The 15572-nt window shown below is 40.6% G+C and overlaps 1 protein-coding gene across 4 annotated transcripts in view; it reads right to left on the reverse strand.

The window, feature by feature from the left end:
• LOC129767411 (uncharacterized) overlaps nt 1-15572 on the reverse strand; it is a 123500-nt gene that overhangs the window by 29933 nt on the left and 77995 nt on the right. For all 4 annotated transcript variants that reach the window (XR_008741515.1, XM_055768293.1, XM_055768291.1 and 1 more), the window contains exons 3-4: nt 4867-5013; nt 2999-4727 (exon numbers count right to left, since the gene is read on the reverse strand). Coding sequence is in view for 3 of the 4 variants with exons in the window: in XM_055768293.1 (XP_055624268.1) it covers nt 2999-4727; nt 4867-4982 (1845 nt within the window). In the remaining variant the exon portion in view is untranslated. The remainder of the gene's footprint in view (nt 1-2998; nt 4728-4866; nt 5014-15572) is intronic.

The following is a 15572-nucleotide window of genomic DNA, read 5'->3' on the forward strand; positions in this document are numbered from 1 at the left end:
TATCGAGAAGAGTGCCTCGATAAAATTCTGCTGCCGTTACTGAACGAGCATCACGCGGATGGGAAGTACGTCTTCTGGCCGGACAAGGCGTCTTCCCATTACGCCAAGAAGACGCTGGCGTATCTTGAGGAGAAAAAGATACCGTTCGTGCCGAAAGATCGTAACCCAACAAACTTGCCCCAGTGCCGCCCAATAGCGGATTTCTTTGGCTCACTCAGTGCCCTAGTGTATAAAAACAATTGGAGGGCCAAGGACACGAAGCAATCCGGAATTGTATCCGGAAAATGGACGTAAGTGCCGTACAACGTTCTTGTGAGAGCATCGCGACAAAGTTGCGTTAAACAGCAGACCACGGCCCTTACTCAAACATTCACTGACATTTTTTTGCAGAAAATACATTATGTTATTAATAAAAAATACTGAAATCGATGAAAAAAAATTGTTATGTGATTGAAAAAATTTTAATTTTTTATTTAACACCCGTTATACAACAGTTATTCAATCGACTTGTCATTTCCCCTGTGATTTCTTCCTGATCTATCGGTTTAGAAAAAAATCAACATCTTTCATTGTGTTTTTGCTAACACAAATAATCCGATGTTTCTTGTTGGAAGCAGCAGATCGTATGTGTACAATTACCCCCGAAAGGTTCTTCTTATTGATAATCCTTGACGGACCGGGAATTAGGAATACTACAGGGTCTTTTAGATTAAACGCTCACGCAAAAAACAAATCGAATAGCTGCTTATTAATTTTTTTTCGCTCCGTCGATGGTAACACTGCATTCCCCACTTTGGGACAATAATAATCGGCTACTCGTTCAGTCTGATCGGATGGTTTTTAGTGTCAAGATGTACAATTTACAAGAACGTGTATTTTTAGTGAAATCGTATTACTCGAGCAACCGAATCCTTAATGAAAGTTTGTCCTTTCATTTCAACATTTCTCGTCGTCGATTACTTTCTCTGGAGGTACGTGAAGGACCTTGCTATGTTGATAAGCCACAAAATTTGGAGGAACTTTCAACAGCATCGAAGTCGTAATGTAAGAGTTGTGCATGAATAATTTTGTTCATCGTTTAAAACGCATCATCGAAAAAAGGGGTGGTCACTTCCAAAATGTCCTAAAACAAGTTTTATTTTCGTTTTTTAGTTTTTTAGTTATTTTTGTAGAAGTTATTAAAATTTGTTGCGTGAGCGTTTAATCCGAAAGACCCTGTGATAAGAGAGAATGAGAGTATTCCCGCTTCGCAAGATGGTCAGCTTTATTTTACAAAACCATATTTTAGCCAACACGCCAGGATCAATTCTTGATTTCATGGAAATTTCCATTAAGAAAAAAAGTGTGTGAATAAAATCTCAGCCAGGTTCAAGAACAACCTTTTGATCGCCAAAAAAAATTTCGATAATCATTTGATTCAGCGTTTGGTTGACTTGGTTCGCTCGTTCTTGCGATTCAATTTGTTTTTGTTTAGTCAAATCAGTCATGAGTTACAGGGTGTTTAGAGAAAATTTGGCACATTTTATAGTTTATTTTATTGATAAAAACTAAAATGCAAGCCAGGCAGCCGAAATATTGTTTATGGTCCTGATACTGTAAAAGCCAATCTGGCGCAATTTTGATTTCATCGATGGTGATGGTGTCGAAGATGTGCCATTTCGTCGAAAGTTCGTCGTTCTAGTATACTGAGGTTTCAATCTTTAAGGTAAAAGTAAACTGTTGATCGAAGCCAAATGTTTGACACTTTTTGACAGACGATATTTGTATACTGATAGTGATACTGTATACTCATCAAATATATTTGACATAAACCACGACGAGCAAATATTTAGGTCTTGTAGTTATCTTGTTTTGTTTAAGACATGCGTCAAATATTTCAGTTAATTTTTTTAATGTTCGATGTTTGACATTGTTTGCCACTGTTGATAATTGCGGAGTGACAAACAATGTAGGGGAAAAGGGGGAAATTTGGACCATCTAAGCAAATTGCTTAATATTTCCAAACCAATACGGTCTAAATAAAAAATGTCACATTGTATACTGAGCTACACTTGTTTTCTCTCAATAAATAATGATTATACATTATGTGAAGCTTTAATCTACGAAATATATCATAAAATAAAAGAGATGATTTTTGGACATTAAAATTTGATGCGGGGTGATTTGGACCGTCTGTGGGGTAATTTGGTCCAGTGTGTGTTTTATTATAAAAAAAACATACTTATGTTTATGTTAAGTATTTTGGGATAATGTTACAATCAGTAACAATGTTTTGGGATCGATACCAGGTGTCTTGGCCAGATTCCAGACCAGAAAAGTTGGATTGACACCATCTCGAGTTCTACATGAATCTTTTCACTGTTGGTCGAGCATTTTCAAACACTTTTGATGCTTGGTCAATGAAAATCCGTTCTCGATGGCCTGTGTTGCTCTTTCAAGCTCCTCCTTCTTCCAACGTTCTCTGTCCATCCTCTTTTTGTAATTCAGTGGCATCTGGAATCAATTAGACCAAAGAAAAGTCTCAAACCTGTAGGACCAATTCACCCCACAGAAACGTGTCCATGTCACCCCACACAACACGCAAAAATTAAAATGCAATTAATTTCATTTATTGTTATCAAAATTACAGTTTCGCTACATCAAATTGTTTCTCTTCTGTAGGCGAACAGAACTTTACTGCACAATACACGAAAAGTTTATTTAATTAGCGGGAAAAACCTTAAAACCACTATCGGAAAACTCACATTTTTTGTGCTTGCTGTGTTTATGCTACCATTTCCCTCTACTTGTGAAGTTTTACCAAAGTTTTTTTTACTTTAGGTACATACGGTTCAACAATAGAAGGAAATAATATTATAAAAAATCCAAGTTGAGCCGTAATTTTTGAGATAAAGGGGTGATCCAAATCACCCCATATGACCAAATCACCCCGTGTTACCCTACCTCCATCTTTAGAAAATCCTATCATTACAGCACTTCGTACATTGCTTCTATTTACCTTTCCCTGCAGCGACATATTCGATCCGTTCGACAGCCGCACGATGGTCTGCAAACTGGCCGGCGTCGACGCGCTCTTGATGATCACCGACGATGACCCGTTCGATTCGTCCTTCACATCCTTCGTTATTTCGTCGAAGTTCCGTGCAATTGGTTTGGAAACTTTGGGCATTTTGGCCGCATGAGACAGAAGCGGCGCTTCCATTATTTTGGCGTTGTAACTCGGACTCGACGTCTGGCTGAGGCTGTCGCTGGAGATCACCGAGTCTTGGCGCATGTTGACTCTCGGTGGTACGGATCGCATCGCGCTCGGATTATGGCCGGTTTCTGGGGGCGTCTGTGTCGGTTCCTGTTGATTTCTTGGGGAATGTTGATTTTGATGGTGTTGTTGTTGTTGCTGCGCTTGATGACCGCGCATTGTTGAGCGATTCATTTTTGTGGTGTGCTGCAGAAGTGGAGCTTCCATGTTCTTACTGTTATATCCCGGACTTGAGGTAACTGAGTAATTATCGCTTGACACACTGGAATCCTGCCGTTGGTTTATTTTCGTGTGGTGCACCTGATTCAACGAGGGTGGCTTTTGCATGTTTCGCCGGAAACCCGTTGGACGAGTGTAAAGCTCTTGTATGTTTTCGAGACTTATTTTACGGCTCAATTGACCATTGTTAAGTTGCTGCTGCTGTTGTTGCTGTTGCTGTTGCTGTTGCTGTTGAAGTTTCAGTAATTTACGTGATTCGAACGCTTGTTGCGATCGAGATGGCAAGGCCGGAGGCGTTATTCTGGAGGGTGGCGCAATTTTGGGTGGCATACTGTTTTGCTTGCGTGTCGGAACCATTGGCAATCGGCGAGAAATTTTGCTTTCGACGCTACGTGGTGAACTGCTATCAATCTTATCGTCGGTTGAGGTGGGCGATATCGAAGAGGTATTCGTTCGGATTTGACCGGTTTTTGCGTCAAAATTGAAAACATTCTTTTTCAAACTGAAAGGCGAATCATTCATTTGCAGCGAGTCAATCGTGTCGGTGCGATGCAGCTCCGAGGAGAGAAAGCTATCCAGCGATGATTGGGTGTCCTCGGAAGAAAACCTGCTTCGGAAAGTCCCTTTGTTTGAACTAGCCATGGTAAAAATGGACCGATCATTCTCGTTGGCGGAAACGTAACCCGTGTCGATCGTTGTTTGCGATTTATTTGAATCGCTGGATGAACGGTTCGATTCTATGGACGACATCTTCTTGTTGAATATCACAAAATCATCGGTATCTCCGATGTCGTCGAAGCTCGTTGTGCTGACACTACTGAGGCAGGAACCAATTGGTTTGGTTTTACTCGCGGAGAAAAACCCAAAAGTCTGTTCATCGAATGCGGACTGACAGATTCGATCGGGGCGGTACTGGGCGTAGCTTTGCGGCTGCTGATGATAAACGTCTAGTGTTGAGTTTGAGGATCGGTTTTGACTGTCGAAGGTGTCTGACAACCGGTGGGTGAACTTACCCTGGAAGGTTCGCTTTGGTACTGGAGGAGGAATCAGTTGCAAGCCGGGGGGTTTTTTAATTTGGCGCTGGGGAATTTGAATGTTCTCGTTTTCAATTGTCGGAAATGAATCCGACGAGTGCCGGCGGCCACTAGTTTCTTTCGGTGGAGGCGCCAAATTGATTGCCTCGAGCAGTTTGTGTTTCTGCTCTAGTAGGTTCAACAGAGAATGATTCGTCAAACTGCCGGCACGTGTCGTTCTGTAAGCAAACAACAGAAAGGAAAAAAACAACTTACTCATTAACACTTACATTTTTTACGTTTACTGTAGCGATAACGTTTCGCTGGGTTGGCAGCAGTCGGGGCGGCGACTAATTGTGCCACAGAAGCGTTTCTCACCTCTTGTCGCGTTCTTCCAATGCACTGCTGCCGCTGCGGTCCAAGTAATTATAGGATGCTGCATCACTAACACTCGTTTCGGGCGCATACGAACAGTTCGCAAATGACGATGCCATGTCGATTATGGAAATAGGAATCACAGCGTGTCTGGAATGGAAACCGAGATTCGAGCATGAGAAAAAATGACCATTATTTAATTGGATGTGGTGAGCCGGGAGAATGATGCGCGGGATGCATACAATGGGATCTAAAGCGAGCGACACACTCTAATGCTTACGCCAATCATAAGTGAGTGACACAATCCAGAAGGCTTCACAACAAAACTATGCTCCCCATGTCTCTCCACTGCTCTGTTGTGATTACCGCAAGTCCGATTTAATGTGCGACGTATGGAGCAGATGTGGAAAAGTGAGAATAATGCTCATTGTACTTTCATCAGTGATGCTAATGCATATACTCGTGCCATGGCGACAAGCAAAAGATGTTTGTGGATAATATCATTTATGCTGCATGTACGAGATCGTTGATTTTTATGTGCACAGATTACTCAATCGAACGTCGACACACCTGTTCGATACACATTCCGTGCAACAAAACACTGAAATGGATTAAGAACGACACAAATATTTGATTCATTTGAGCGAAAATCATTTTATTTATTTAAAGTAACTTCTCTGGACTGAAATTCAATTTTTCATTTGCTCGTTCGATGGGTGTTTCAATTGACTTTTGTATGCTTTTGATTGAGATAATGTTGAGGCCGTTGTCTGTTGGGTAACTTCAATTGAGGTGCAACCTTTCGATCCTTTCGATTGGACCCGCAGTCTTTTTCATATACTTTCAAAATGGAATAATCTTTTCAAAATGAATAGAAAATTGTAAAAAAAGGTCTCTTTGTATTGTCATCTCGTCATGGAAAAACTTACACCAGAGCAACGTTTACAGATCATTCTGTTTTATTACATTCATGCCATGTGAAAATGTATATCGCCTTTTTATTGTGTTCATTTCGGACAACATCATATTTCGGACACTTTGTTCTAATATCTTGAAATGCTTAATGCACTGATGATATAACTATAAAATTAACATCACAATTGCTTCTTTAGAGTAATCCCTTGGTGAATTTGATAGTGAATTTCATGTGAGAACTACATTTGAATTATAACATAATCGGCAAAAATCTGACAACACTACTCATTATCGTTTGTGTTTGACGTTTGCTTAGCGTGAGCACTCGCATGAGCATTCGGGTAGATGTTGCATTTATTGAATATAATGTACAACATCATTACCAGACCGTTGTTATTTGATTTTAGCCCGTTTTGCCACTGGATTGAAACGATTTTTTTTTCGTCGTTAGATTCATACGTTTAAAATCACAATAAAAATGTTTGATTTTCGTAAAGTTATTCATTAAATACAATGGTCACACATGGGGGTCTCCGTAGCCACATTGGTTGCGCGTTCGCTTAGTAAGCGATCGATCGTGAGTTAAAAACTCTGGGCCCTCATTGACCATCTTTGTGTTGTTACAGAATAACTACGTCCACGCAACAATCATCAGCGATGGAGATCGATCCACGGTCGAAATAAGATCGATTCATCCATACAACTGCTCTGCTCTGCAAGAAACATCGGGCTGCTGTTCTATAAATAACTCAACAATGTATCAACGACTGTCTCCGCTGTCCAGTCTTAACTGGATAATGGAAGGACAGATAGAAAACTCTTACGCCTAAATGGCTACTGTGTAAATATGTACCATTTCGAATGGTATAGAAGGGAATACTCTAACGCCGAAAAATGGCAACTGTGTAATGTATTAATTATAGATATGATAAATATGTGACATGTACACGATTAAAATTCGGCTCTGTTACAGCTAAAATGTTAATGAGCCTAAACAAAACAAAAGGGATAAAAAAATGGTCACACATACACACACTTGTGAAAAAATTATGTAAGAATTGTAAACTGTAAACTATAAACTTTTCCACAGTTTCGGTTTTTTTTAAAATTATATTTAATATAACAATATCGACAAAAATCAATTCGTTTAAAATCTTTCCTCTGAATGTCTTAATGATGAACAATCAAAGGCAATCGAAAGTGAATGTAATAATGACGTAATAATGACCTCAATATTCGTGGTATTGTCGATTCAGAATCCCTTCCAGAAGGCCAAACGGTCAATAAAGAGTATAACCTCAGCGTTATGAGGCGTTTGAGAGAGTAAGCTGTAAACTATAATTCGTCGAAAACTGCAATATTTGTGGAAGGATAACATTTGGATTTTGCACCACGATATTGCACCAGCTCATTTACGGCCCCCATACAATCAGATTCCAGGATTTGAAATCGAATCAAGATTCCTAACTTCAGATTTCAGTCTCAAGATTCTGCATTTCGGACTTACAGTTCAAGAAAACAGATTTGAGATATCGGTTCAGATCTAGATTACATTTTCACAAACGAATCGGAACCTATCGCTAGTTCTTCATTGGTACATGACTGCAATTATACACTACGTTTCACAACTATAGAACCACTTATTTTTTTTTGAGTTTCCAGAGATATGTAAGAAGTCGGTTGAATTGAAGTACAACCCTCCTATAGCGCGGTGAGTGCGTTCCGCGTTATATGGAAACCGCGCTATAAGAAAATCGGATTTAACCATACAAATTGTATTGGTGTGGTTACATTGTGGCCAGCTTCTATCGAACAAAGTTGTTTGATGGTACGTTGTTAAACGGAAACCGCGCTCTAAGAGGGCCGCCTTATAGGAGGGCTGTCGCAATTTCGTCTCCGCGTTATATGGGAACCGCGCTCAGAGAGTACCGCGTTATAGGAGGGTTGACTGTATATGGTGTAGGTTATAATAACTATCTTTATTTATAAGCTTGGCCATTTAAGATTCACTGTTGTGTTAAGGCGCAAAGCATTAAAAAAAATCCAGTGTTTCATAACTATAGAATATATATAGGTATAACTATAGAACCAGATGGAAATCCCATTGGAGATAGCATTTTCATGGTTTGGGGAGAATTTTCTCAAAAATGCTTGGTTCAGATAGCCATAAAAATGAATGAACAGTCAGAAGTGCAACGAAGTACTTCAGAATCATTTACTGCTGTTTTCACATCAAAAACAATGTGATCATTGGGTAATTTGGCATCAATTAATAAAATGCAGAAAATCAGGGCATGGTTTCAGGAATAGGGACTTCAGATTCAGGGCTGGTCAGTTTGTTTACCAGATCAAAACCCTACCAAGAACTCATGACGAGTGATCGTACGAATATTAGGTTTACATATCACTGGAAACTCAGAAAAAATGAGTGGTTCTATAGTTGTGAAACGTAGTGTATTCAGCTGCCAAGGAATCCAATATCAACTTCGTACCGGTTTGAAATTTAAAAGCTTTGAGCCGCTCGATAGATTTTTAGATTATATTTCATTCACTAAACTTGTAGTTTGAATTCTTCCTATGAACATTTTTACTACTAGATTCAAGAAGTGAATCAATAGTATAAACAATACAAATTCTAGAAACATATTTAGATCAAAATTTATTTAATATTTTGTGGTCATATCATGTCGAAGCATTTTCAGTAGTTAGTACCCTATTCCTATTTTTTTGGACAACCCTATTCGTCGTAACAAGTAGTGTTTTTTTTTTTTTATTAAATCGTTTATTTTTACAGGCTCAGTTACATAAGTTTAAAGGAGCCAAACTCCTATTTGTATAGTTACAAGTATATATAAACATTTTTTATTAATTCTAATGTTAATGAAGTAGAGAACCGATTACTCGCGGCTTGCTCGAGTTTAGAAGGGTGACATTTTGTTTCAGGAAAAGGATGGGATATAAGGATATGTTGACAATGTTCACACTCACATTCGCACTCACATTCATCATACTCAATTCTTAAGCCTATCTTATATCTAACATGTATTTACATTTCACCTTATTCTATTGTTAGTAAGAAAGGATTTGATTTCTCGCGAAGGGAAAGGAAAAGGAGAATATAAGGATATAAGGACAATCACACACGAAGATTGATAGCTTTTAGGAAGACATATATTTGGGACATGTAATCAAGGTCTAAACCAGCTAACACATCTCTCACCGGCACATTGGGCTGCCTTCCTCTAGCCCGAAGAGAGTTTTCTAAATTCGATCTGGCAACAAGATACTCCTCGCACGACCAAACAACGTGTTCGATGTCGAGGTAACCTTGGCCACAAGCACAGATATTGCCATCGGCAAGATTAAAACGAAAGAGTAGCGCGTCTAACGAACAGTGATTGGACATGAGTCGAGAGAAGGTGCGAATAAAGTCCCGACTTAAGTCCAGACTTTTGAACCATGGTTTGAGGCTAACCTTAGGGATAATCGAGTGAAACCACCGGCCCAATTCATCTTCGTTCCATTTACGTTGCCAGTTAGCGATGGTATTTTTACGGACTAAAGAATAAAATTCATTGAAAGCGATTTGACGCTGATAAATATCGCCTTCAATTGCACCTACCTTTGCCAATGAGTCAGCCCTCTCGTTACCCGGAATTGAGCAATGTGAAGGGACCCAGACAAAGGTAATGACATAACAGCGTCTGGATAAAGCACTCAAAATTTCTCGTATTCTCTCAAGGAAGTACGGCGAGTGCTTTTCCGGCCTCACTGAACGGATAGCTTCGACAGAGCTAAGACTATCCGTTACAATTTAATAGTGTTCAACAGGTCGTGAGGCGACGCTGTCCAGCGTCCAATGTATTGCTGCCAATTCAGCAATATACACAGAGCAAGGATTCTGAAGACTGTGGGAGGTGCTAAAAATTTCGTTGAACACTCCAAATCCTGTGGACTCATTCATAGAGGACCCAGACAAGTAGTGTTGATGTTCGTTGGTTTTGTTTTGTTTCGTAATTTCGCCTAAACCTCTGATTGTGACCCGTATTTCCATTAATTCGTTCGATAATCGTACGCTTATTGTTCTCCCATTGGAGTTCGGTACATTTTTGCTTTAGTGAACACGTGAAACGTATCGCGAGTGTAGTGCTATTTTTTTGTTTTGTTTACATTGATTAGCATCTATTAGTACCTTCCACGCCAATTTTTTCGTCTGAAGCGACATCTTCAGGACTAACGGGGAACCAATACTTTGTTATCGTGTGGTATACTTGTAGGCGATTTTCTAGCTCGATTGTGCTATACTTCGATTCAGTATGAATTCGACTTGCCATTCATGTGCAAATGATATCACGAATTCGCACGTCACTTGTCGCGGATTTTGCAAAGCGGAATTCCATCTTTCCTGCTGTGGTATCCCCTCATCCGCATTCGACGAAGTTTTGATGAATCATCAGATATTCTGGATGTGCAAGTCGTGTACGTCCCTCATGAATAACATGCGCGTGAGGATTGCAGTACGTGCGGCTTACGAATCTGGCCAAGAGGAAGTAATTTCTGCGCACAATGAGATAGTAGAACGCATGAAACAAGAGATACTCTGCGAGATGAAGAAGGAAATCAAATCAAACTTCGCAGCTTTAATCAATTACAGCTCGATGACACCTAGATCATCCAAGCGTCCTGCATCTGGGATTGTTACTACTCGCCGCCGCCGACTCTTCGGAAAGTCCAGTGCTAATAAGCCACAAGCTCAACCACTCTTAATTGGCACTTCCGAATCGCTGTCACCGTCGCTTGGAAATTTCACTGTTACTGTTCCCAGTCAAAAATTTTGGCTGTATCTCTCTCGTATCTCACCCGATGTTACTACAGAGCAAGTGCGAATTCTTGCTTCACGTCGCCTAGGTACTGACGACGTTAAAGTTGTTCGTCTTGTGGGTAAAGGGCGCGACGTGAGCACTCTATCGTTCATCTCCTTCAAAATCGGATTAAATGTTGACGTCAAAGCCAAAGCTCTATCTTCTTCGACCTGGCCGAGAGAAATTTATTACCGCGAATACCAAGACAATCGAACCGGTGCAAATTTTTGGAAACCTGACACCGAATCAGCACATAGAAGAAACTGTAATGATGGACTGAGGATACCGCGACGCACATTTGAAAGCTCTGTGGAGGCCTCTGCTCTGATCGTCACAGTCCGGCCACTTGCTGCCAACGTTCATCTCAGCCGTCGCGGCCCTGCTGTCGAATCTATAGCCGAGGTCCTCCAATTCGCTCTTTCAGGCAAGTACATTTGTCATAATGAACTGTCACTTCCTGATCGCCATTCCGCTTCCAGAAGTAGTCAACATTCTGGCGAAATATCTGCACCACGCACACAAAGTATAGTGCCTAGCAAATCTCATCTGGGACGCCCACAACAATATACCATGGAAGCCCCCGACCGCTTCGACCCAGTCGCGCTTCCAGCCAGCAGCCAACACAGTCGTCCCGAACCTGTGGTCATAAGTCGAGAGGGGGTCTTCCAAATCCCACTTGCAGGCGAGTACACGAATTCTGAAGATCTTCCGATGCCTGATATCTCTTCGGTTTCCAGTTCTACACCATCCCAAAGTCGTCCGATCTCAGCAGAAAATATGCTCTGTATTTATTACCAGAACGTAGGAGGTACAAACTCGTGCAGTGCCGACTACCGTCTCGCGTGTTCGTGTGAAGTCTACGATATCATCGTCCTCACTGAGACTTGGTTGGACGATCGCACCCATTCGCATCAAGTGTTTGGCCCAGGCTATGATGTCTTCCGAGCTGACCGTAGTCCATTAAACAGCCGAAAGACGTCAGGAGGAGGCGTTGCTATCGCAGTTCGCCGAAACTGGAAAGCGCTGATGCTCGACAACAATAACTGGACTGGTGTGGCAAAAGCTGAAATCAAACCCGAAAGCCTTCTGGAAATATGTCAACGATCAATGAAAGGAAAGCGGTATGCCTTCATCAATGTTCTACAAAGATTAAGTTGCGACTGATACTGAAGAGATTCGACGACTTTTCGCACTCAAATTCTCGGGAATGTTCGATAATGCCACGCTATCACCCGATGAAGTATCGACAGCCGCCAGAAATGTTCCGGTTAATGAGATTTTGTTGAGCCGAATTCTCGTAAACGATGAGTGTATCCTCAAGGCTGTAGCCAAATTGAAGTCATCAAGGTCAGCGGGCCCCGATGGGATACCCTCATTCATACTAAAGAAGTGTGCCCAACCGCTGCTCGCCCCGCTCCGCCACTTGTTTGGCCTCTCGTTGTCTAGTGGAAAATTCCCGATCCTTTGGAAAACTGCGTATATGTTCCCGGTACATAAGAAAGGAGACAAATCGAATATTGACAACTACAGGGGAATTTCCAACCTATGCGCCACGTCAAAAATGTTTGAACTCGTAGTTCTGCCGTCTATGTTGTTCCATTTTAAGGAACTAATCAGCAACGATCAGCATGGATTCATGCCCGGACGCTCCACAACAACGAACCTGCTTGTCTTCACATCGCATGTCATCGATGGCTTCTCAGAGGGATGCCACACTGACGCCATCTATACCGACTTGACAGCTGCCTTCGACAAGCTGAACCACGCAATCGCAGTGGCCAAGTTGGAACGCATGGGAGTCTGCGGTAGTCTGCTGCAATGGTTCCAATCTTACCTGACTGGCAGAACAAACTGCGTGAAGATTGGTGATCGTCTATCCTCATGTTTTGCATCGCCAAAACTTTCTTTCAAACGTGGTTCTACCTCGCGTGAAGTGCGTTAACGACCTTGGTGTGCTCCTGGATGCAAAACTTACATACAAGGATCACATCGCATATATTGTCAACAAGGCATCGAGACAACTTGGTTTTATCTTTCGAACGACGAAATCATTTACAGACATTTACTGTCTGAAGACTGTTTACTGTGGCCTCGTTCGCTCCATACTGGAGTATTGCTCTGCCGTCTGGAACCCGTATTACCAGAACAGTGTGTACCGCATTGAAAACGTGCAACGACGGTTTATCCGTTTCGCTTTGCGTCTACTGCCGTGGCGAGATCCGTATAGCCTTCCCAGCTATGAAAGCCGTTGTCAGCTAATCAATTTAGACACTCTGGAAGTGCGTCGGAACACTGCCCGAGCCATGGTGATATCTGACGTTTTAACCTCACGAATCGACTGTCCTGCCATTCTCCAAAGGATCAATCTTCTGGCTCGGCCAAGGCAGCTTCGGAATGCTGCACTTCTCTGGTTTCCCACCCGGCGAACTAACTACGGTGCTTACGGTGCTGTTACAGGTCTGCTGCGCATTTTCAACCGTGTAGTCTCTATGCTTGACTTTAACCTGTCCCGTATTTGTATTAAGCGTAAATTTTTAATGTAATTTTGTAATTTAATGCAATATTTATGTAAAGTCAATTTAGATACTAAGACTACCATTGGGGTTTCTAGCCTGTTGGTAATAAATAAACAAACAAGAAATAAAAATGATACTTTTTTTTACTAAAAACAGAAAGTGGGTTATATCTATGGTATAACCACAATGGTGACGTAGGACTATCGTTGATTCAGTGATCCTTTGTTTGAAGTTGGATCTGAATCCATTCTGAATGAATGAATAAATGAATATTTGGGGGACTTCGAAAACGAGAGCGTTACGTTGGAGGTACAAGGTTTTATGCATCCAATATTGTATACGGAAATATCCTACTGATGGGGAAGAATAATCTTCAGAAGCTATCCTGTTAATTGCGATTGATTGAAAAATCACAAAACCAAATGTATTTGGTCACAGTGTTACATGGATAGAAAACATTAAAATAAACTCTTTCACATGAATGTATTGTTAAATTCCCAGAGAAACTGGCAGATTATTTTCAGTAACGATTAGATATTTCCACATTTTCCTCGATACTGGAAGCCCATCAGTGGTTCATGCTAACTCGATAACCATCTGTTAATAGCACTTGATTGAAACATATTTGGTCACAGTGTTACATGGATAGAAAACATTCAAATAAACTCTTTCACATGAATGTATTTTTAAATTCCCAGAGGAACTGGCAGATTATTTTCCGGATCTTTCTCGATGCTGAATGGCATCCAAACGGAAAGAATTCCGCGCGTGTATGTGTGTGTGTGTGTGTGTGTGTAGCGGCTGCTTCGAGATCTTCCCGGGGAACCGTTTGTGGCATCACTCTCCTCCTGATGGATTAATGTCTGGCCTAAGGTGCACAAACAGGCTCTTGGTGACACCGTTCATCAGCGCTTTCATGATAAACGAAGAGCTTCACCACAACAGCGACAACATGCTCCAATCGCTGTTCAATTAGAACTGAGTGGATTTCCGAGCGGCGCTCGCTTATATACCGATTGGTGATTTCAATAGCCTGTTTTGAAAGCAATTTTAAGACTATTGAAACAAGTTTTTGGATCAAAAAGTAACAAGTATAGAACGCGTAGACATTTTATCTTTCGAATGAAGTGTTTATCATACCATTTCGTTCAGTTGTTTAGGAGCTATTAACGCTCAAAATCTCGGTCTCCGACGTAACGCTTTCGTTTTCGAAACTTTGATTTTACACCCCGGTATAGAAATGAAAGACGTAGTCCTACGTCAAAAAGATCCTGTAATCGTTAATTGAATGTGAGCTGAAATGAGCTGCAGAAAATAGTTTTGTCACCAACTTGACATAATTCCTCTATCATACTGACGCGGAGTTTAAACGCGATCTATCTTCAGTTTAAAATATCTCTTTTTTCAGTGTATATAACATGACTTTTTGCCTGTTTGTCTGTATGCCGAATAATATTTTCAAATATTTCGGCATGAAAAAAGCGTGTACAATTGAGTGGCAGCGAAAATGGTCATGTCAAATCTCAAAAACCGACCATGTACATTTTGTTTATTGGCGCAAAAAAAAAATGACCTGTACAAAGTTTCAGCTCAAACGGATATGATTTAGGGGTGCCTCAAAGCGCTCAAAGTTTTGATTTTTTGATCCTCGAAAATCTTCCAAGGGGGGAGTAAAGGAAATTTGGAAAATCGATTTTTTTTTCGATGCCAAATGACTTAAAAATGCATGAAACGTCGAAATCTGGTGTCATCTCGAAAAAAAAATTTTGGCGGAAGTGGCCTGAATTGGCAAAAATTCAAAACTTTGAGTGCTAAATCATGCCCGATTCAGTTGAAATTTTCCACAGGTCATTTTTTTGGACCAATAAACAAAATGTATATGGTCGGTTTTTGAAATTCGATGCTGAAATTTTTTCCATGCATCCATTGCCACCCTAGTGTACAATATATGGAGAGCACCCAGTACAGTAATGAGCAGAACAAACAAATATTTCGAGAAATCCATTCCAGAAATATAATTCCTCGAAATATTTGTTTGTTTTGCTCATTACTGGACTGGGTGCTCTCCATATATTGTACACGCTTGTACATACATACATATACATATATTGTACATGTACATACATGTACACATATTGTATAAATTAGTCGTTGTAGACTAGGCTGTGATTCGCTTGAAAGTTATAATGAGTTCGTCGGAAAGAAGTATATTCTAAAAACGCTGCCCTTTTGTTTTGTGTCAGGAGTGACGAACAATGAACCAATATAAGATAAATTCACAGACAAAAAAAAATACATCAATCGTAATCGATTTATGTATTATTTTCGTCTGTGAATTTATCTATGTGAATCTATGATTTATATATTATTTTCGTCTGTGAATTTATCTTATATTGGTTCATTGTTCGTCACTACT

The sequence above is a fragment of the Toxorhynchites rutilus genome, chromosome 2, assembly GCF_029784135.1.
Source record: "Toxorhynchites rutilus septentrionalis strain SRP chromosome 2, ASM2978413v1, whole genome shotgun sequence".
Taxonomy (NCBI): Eukaryota; Metazoa; Arthropoda; class Insecta; order Diptera; family Culicidae; genus Toxorhynchites; species Toxorhynchites rutilus.